This window comes from Silene latifolia, chromosome Y (assembly GCF_048544455.1).
Source record: "Silene latifolia isolate original U9 population chromosome Y, ASM4854445v1, whole genome shotgun sequence".
In the NCBI taxonomy this organism is placed as follows: domain Eukaryota; kingdom Viridiplantae; phylum Streptophyta; class Magnoliopsida; order Caryophyllales; family Caryophyllaceae; genus Silene; species Silene latifolia.
This window is the reverse complement of record NC_133538.1, coordinates 37,628,591-37,634,824: the sequence shown is the minus strand read 5'-3', so window position 1 is coordinate 37,634,824 and position 6,234 is coordinate 37,628,591. Positions and strand designations below refer to the sequence as shown.

At 42.6% G+C, this 6,234-nt stretch overlaps 1 protein-coding gene and 1 non-coding gene across 2 annotated transcripts; one reads left to right on the top strand and one right to left on the bottom strand.

Moving 5' to 3' along the window:
• Positions 1-4,313: 4,313 nt before the first annotated feature.
• On the bottom strand, positions 4,314-4,730 carry LOC141627866 (uncharacterized). Its single transcript, XM_074441071.1, has one exon. It carries the CDS (start codon positions 4,728-4,730, stop codon positions 4,314-4,316), a length of 417 nt encoding a protein of 138 aa, XP_074297172.1.
• A 1,234-nt stretch (positions 4,731-5,964) lies between these two features.
• Positions 5,965-6,071, top strand: LOC141635439 (small nucleolar RNA R71). The gene has a single exon (XR_012540130.1). It is a non-coding gene; the product is annotated as a small nucleolar RNA R71 (small nucleolar RNA).
• Positions 6,072-6,234: the final 163 nt, after the last annotated feature.

Genomic DNA, 6,234 nt, shown 5'->3' with positions numbered 1-6,234 from the left:
CTAGTTGTTGTTGTGCCCTCGCGAGATCGCCCCTTGTCCTCTTTCCCGCCATAGATATATGAAGGATTAAGAGGTTAGTAGTGATGTAGGGTTGGTGGTTGGTTGGGTGTTGAAGGTACGGTGGAGTACGGGTGTGCAAGAGAGGGAAATGAGTGTTTAGAGAGAAGGAAAAATCTGAAATTATGAATGAAATTGGGTGTTTCTCGGGCATTAATTGGGGGTTTCGGAGGTCCCTGCCAGTTGACCGGCAGGGAGTCTTTACCCTTATTTCCAAAAATGTCAATTTTCTTAAGATCTATTAATTCTCGCTGCCGGTGGGGGCATCGGCCGCCGGTCCCCCAGCAGGGGACTCCTTCCCTTCCTCTTTCAACGTGTTTTCAACATTTGACAGATTTCCCAGACGGTGAGCCGGCTGCCGGTCTACCGGCCTACCGGCAGAGAAATCTCTTTCCTCCTTTTTCTTCAGTTTTTTGCAATAGCATGATTCCCTACCGGTGGGCCGCTGCTGGCTTGCCGGCAGAGAATCACTGTCCTTTAAAAATATTCAATTCTTCAATATTAGGGGTGTTCCCAGCCGGTGAGCCATCTGCCGGCCTACCGGCACACACCCCCCTTCTTCTCAATTCAACAAATCTTCCTCAATTTGAAAAGTGCTCGCTGCCGGTGGGGGCACCGGCTGCCGGTCCACCGGCACATGAGCACTATACGTGAAATTCAGCCCATTTCCTTTCTTTTTCTCTTATTTTGTTCTTCAGTTTCTCATTTTTCAAATAAACCCGACTCCTTCACTTACCCATTTTCTCGTGTTTTGCACTTTCAAGCCGACACATCATGTCGGAAGTTAGGCCAAGTGAATGGTCCCGTTACACAATCCAATATGTGCCATGCACGATCTTTCCAAATTCTCATTACCTATCTAAATGAATGCAAAATCCATGGGTTGCCTCCCATGTAGCGCCCTTGTTTTACATCGTAGGCTCGACCAAGGCATGAAATAGCTTGAAATAAATTGAAATATCGGCAAGAGTAAAATGAGATTCAATGAGGGAGGATACAAGTTTCAATGGCATTTACATTCTTCAATATAGGTGATCCGGCTATGTAGTGCTTGAGCGGTTGCCCATTTACTTTGAAAACTTAATCTCCATCGGCCACTTCCACCGAGCCATAAGGAAAGACTCGGACTACGGTGAAAGGACCCGACCACTTCGACTTTAGCTTACCCGAGAAGAGCTTAAATCTTGAATTAAAGAGGAGGACCAAGTCCCCCACTTTGAACTCTCTCCTTATAATGGCTTTATCATGAAATCGCTTTGTCCTCTCCTTGTACAATCTAGAGCTCTCATAAGACTCTAGTCTAAATTCCTCAAGTTCATTAAGGTCAAGGAGTCGCTTCTCCCCTGTACTCTTCAAGTCGAAATTAAGATGTCGGATAGCCCAATGTGCCTTGTGTTCCATTTCCACCGGCAAATGACATGGCTTCCCATATACCAATCGGAATGGTGAAGTTCCTATCGGTGTTTTGAAAGCAGTGCGGTATGCCCATAATGTATCGTTAAGCTTGATGGCCTAATCTTTCCTTGACCGACTCATGGTCTTCTCAAGAATAACCTTGATCTCACGATTTGAGATTTCGGTTTACCCGTTAGCTTGTGGGTGATAGGCAAGGCTCCACCTATGTTGCACCCCATGTATTCTTAGAAGAGCATCCAAGATTCGCTCCCGGAAATGAGTTCCTCGGTCACTAATCAAAATCCTTGGCACTCCGAATCTAGGAAATATGATGGTCTTCATGAGCTTGGTCACCGATTTCGCATCACAAGTTTTGGTGGGGATTGCCTCGACCCACTTGCTAACATAGTCGACCGCAACAAGTATATATTCATAGCCATGGGAGGAGGGAAATGGACCTTGATAGTCAATTCCCCACACATCAAATAACTCCACTTCAAGAACATAATTCATAGGCATTTCATGCCTCTTCGATATGTTCCCACTCCTTTGGCATTTGTCACATCCCTTCACATAACGTTCCACATAATGAAACAAGGTGGGCCAATAAAACCCGCATTGAAGTACCCTTGTGGCGGTTTTTCTTGAACTTCCATGCCCTCCACTTGGCATGTCACGACAATGAGAAATTATTTGCTTCACCTCCTTATTTGGAACACATCTTCTAATAATCCCATCCGCACATGATTTATAGAAGCATGGGTCCTCCCAAAAGTATTGTTTGACATCATGAAAGAACCACTTCTTCTTATGGGAATCATAATCATGTGGGATGATCCCCGATACAAATTAGTTAACGAAATCCGCATACCAAGGAGCATTCACTATGGCAAGCGCAAACAATTAATCATCCGGCAAGTAATCATCAATCGGTAGTCCATCTTTCACATTCTCATTCAATAGCCTAGATAGATGGTCGGCTACAACATTCTTCACACCTTTCTTATCTCTTATCTCAGTATCGAACTCTTGGAGTAAAGTTTCCACCTAATCAAGCGGGGTTTTGATTCCTTTTTTATTAGCAAATGCATCAAGGCCGCATGATCGGTGTGCACTATTATCTTAGAGCCCACCAAGTAAGAACGGAACTTGTTCATAGCATATATGACCGCTAGAAGCTACTTTTCAGTGGTGGTGTAGTTTGCTTGAGCTTCATCCAAATTTTTTCTTGCATTATATATGGCATGATGTTTACCATTCTTCTTTTGTCCAAGCACCGCTCCCACCGCAACATTGCTAGCATCACACATCAACTCAAACAGTTCTCCCCAAGTAGGGGGTTGTATGATTGGAGCGGAGATAAGAGCTTCCTTCAACCTATTAAAAGGAACAAGACATTCATTAGTGAATTCAAATGGAATATGTTTACCAATCAAGTGAGTTAATGGACGGGCAATCAAAGAAAAATCCTTAATAAACCGCCGGTAAAAATCGGCATGCCCAAGAAAACTCCTAATTCCCTTGACATTGTTGGGAGAGGGTAGGGTTTTGATGACTTCAATTTTTGCTTGGTCAACTTCTATACCCTTACTAGACACAACATATCCCAAGAGCACCCCGGAGGTCACCATAAAATGACACTTCTTCTAATTTAGAACCAAGTGACACTCTTGGCATTTTGTCAAGACTTTCTACAAATTCGTTAAGAAATTTTCAAAAGATTTTCCCACCACCGAGAAGGCATCCATAAATACTTCACTTTCATTCTCAACGAAGTCGGAGAAAATTGACATCATGCAACGTTGGAAGGTTGAAGGTGCATTACATAATCCAAACAGCATTCTTCTATAGGCATATGTGCCGAAAGGACATGTGAAGGTGGTCTTTTCTTGGTCACTTGGATGTATAGGGATTTGGAAAAATCCCGAGTATCCATCTAAGAAACAAAAGAAGTCATGTTGAGCCAAACGCTCCAACATTTGGTCCAAGAAGAGAAGTGGAAAATGGTCTTTCCGGGTGGCTTTGGTCAACCTTCTATAATCCACACACATGCGCTTCCCGGTCACGGTTCTAGTGGGTATCAATTCATCCTTGTCATTTCTAATCACCGTCATTCCCCCCTTTTTGGGCACCACATGCACCGGACTAACCCACCTACTATCGGAAATGGGATAGATAATCCCGGCATCAAGTAGTTTGAGAACTTATTTTCTCATAACTTCCTTCATGTTAGGATTAAGGCGGCGTTGGGGCTCAATAGAAGATGTGCCCTCATCCTCTAAGTAAATTCGGTGGGTGAAAAAATAAGGTTAACACCCTTAATATCATCAATTGTGTACCCAATGACATTTCGAAATTTTCTTACAATAACAAGTAACTTTTCAAGTTCAATGTCATTGAGTGCACTATTGACAATGATGGGGTAAGTCTCATTAGGACCAAGAAAAGCATGTTTAAGAGTAGAGGGAAGAAGTTTTAATTCCACTTGAGGAGGCATGGATCTCTCCTCAATGTTGCCGTCCTTCCTTAAGCTCTCAAATTCCTTGTTTGGATCTTCTACCATTTTTGAATCCATAGCCAAAGCATATTCCCGGTGCTCCTTACAATCCTTCACCTTACCCTCAAGAAATCCTTGTAAACCTTTGTCTTCTTCAAATTTCTTCATGTCAACCCATTCTTCCACCATATCAATCATGTAGCAAGACTTTGCTTCCGAAGGCTCCTTCATAGCCTTATTCAAAGAGAACTAACTCCACTTTATCCTCACCAACTTGAAGAGAGTATTTCCTATTTTTCACATCAATCAAGCCACCCCCCGTAGTGAGGCAAGGGTGCCCCAATATGATGGGAATGTTTGAATCTTAGGGAATATCCATTACATAAAAATCACAAGGAATTTCAAGTTTGCCTACATTGAGTGGGACATCTTCCACAAGGCCAATTGGATACCTCACCGATCTATCCGCAAGTTGAAAAGAAACCCTAGTTGGTGAAAGATCATAATCCTTCAATTTCTTGAAAATCTTGAGAGGCATGAGGCTAATGCTTACCCCCATGTCACATAGAGCCCTCTCTATTTGAACGGTTTCAATGGTGCATAGTACAGAGAAACTCCCCGGATCTTCAAGCTTTTGGGGTAACTCATTCATTAGAATAACACTACATTCTATGGACAAATTCACCGTAGTTGAGGAATTCAAGGAATTTTTGTTGGCAATCAACTCCTTCAATAATTTCCCATATATTGGAATTTCCTTGATAGCATCAATGAAAGGCATTGTGATGCTCATTCCTTTCATCATATGCATGAATTTCCCATAGTTTTGCTAAAGTTTTGCTCTTGCCAACCTTTGGGGAAACGAAATTGGTGGCACATATATTCTCACGACTTGTTGCTTGGGTTCTTAAACAATCTTGGTAGGTTCATCAACTACCATAGGAGTTTCCACAACAACTTCCACAAGATCATATTCGACTACTTTCGGTGGTTCAACCACAACTTCCGGTTTCCTACTCTTTATCCTCTTGATGAACACCCGGTCTTCCAACTCCCTACCACTCCTCAAATATATAGCATAAATGGTCTTTGTGTTTTCCTCGGTTTTACCCGGAAACCTACCATTTGAGGCTTGCAATTGACTCATTTGAGAAGCCAATTAAGAGATTTGATTATTCGTCATTCGTTGGGAAGCTTGCATTTGAGTCCTTAGTTGGTTGATAGGAGACGTGGTCTCCTCTTGTTTTAGGTTAGAGTGAGCAATGAATTGGGTTTGAGTATTCATCATTTGCTCCATCATGAGCTCCATATTTGACTTAGGTTGAGTAGATTGTTAGAATAGTTATTGAGGGGCTAGTTGGAAAGGTTGTTGTGTAGGTTGGTTTAGTGGTTGGAATGGTGGCCTTGGTTGAAAAGTTCTTCCTTGAAAACCCAGTGGACCTTGGTTAAAGGGTTGATTTTGTTTGTTGGCTTGGAAGTTTGGTGGGTTTTGTGATTTTGTTTGGAAACTGGGGTTTTGCACATTTTGAGAACCATAGGAAAAATTCAGGTGGGCTCTCATTCCGGGGTGATAGTGGTTATTGTTGAAAGCTTGTCTAGCCGGACTAGACTCCCATACCCCGTTCACTTGTTCCATGCAACTCACATCTCCCATCATCAAAGGGCACTCATTTGGTGGATGCCCTTGATCTCCGCAAAAGTCACAACTATAAACATGGGCTCTTGGTGAAGAATTGTTGTGTATGTTAGAACTCAACAATGCAACTTATTGTTTAAGGTCCTCTATCAATCCCTTAACCACCATGTTATTTACCGACTCAAAACTTGTCTTTCCTTTCCTTTTATGATGGTTATTGTTCCAATGGAAAGATCGAGACGCCATCTCCTCAATCAACTCTTTGGCCGTCTTGTGGTCAATTTTATCGAGTGCTCCTTTCCCCGAACCGGAATCTAGGTTCATCTTCATGTCATTGTGCAATCCCTCATAAAAGTTGTTTATGAGATCATCCTCACCAATCTCATGATGAGGACACAACCTTTGTAGGGCCTTATATCTTTCCCATGCCTCGTAGAGGGTTTCATCATCGAGTTGAGTGAAGCCTTAGAGCTCACTTTTGATCTTTGCCGTTCTTTGAGGTGGGAAGTATTTGTTCAAGAAAGCCTTTGAGACATCATTCAATGTTCTTAGAGAATCGGGTTCACAACTCTTGAGCCACTCCTTAGCACTTCCCGTCAAAGAGTAAGGGAATAGCCTAAGGGGGATGGCATCATCCGAAACTCCATTG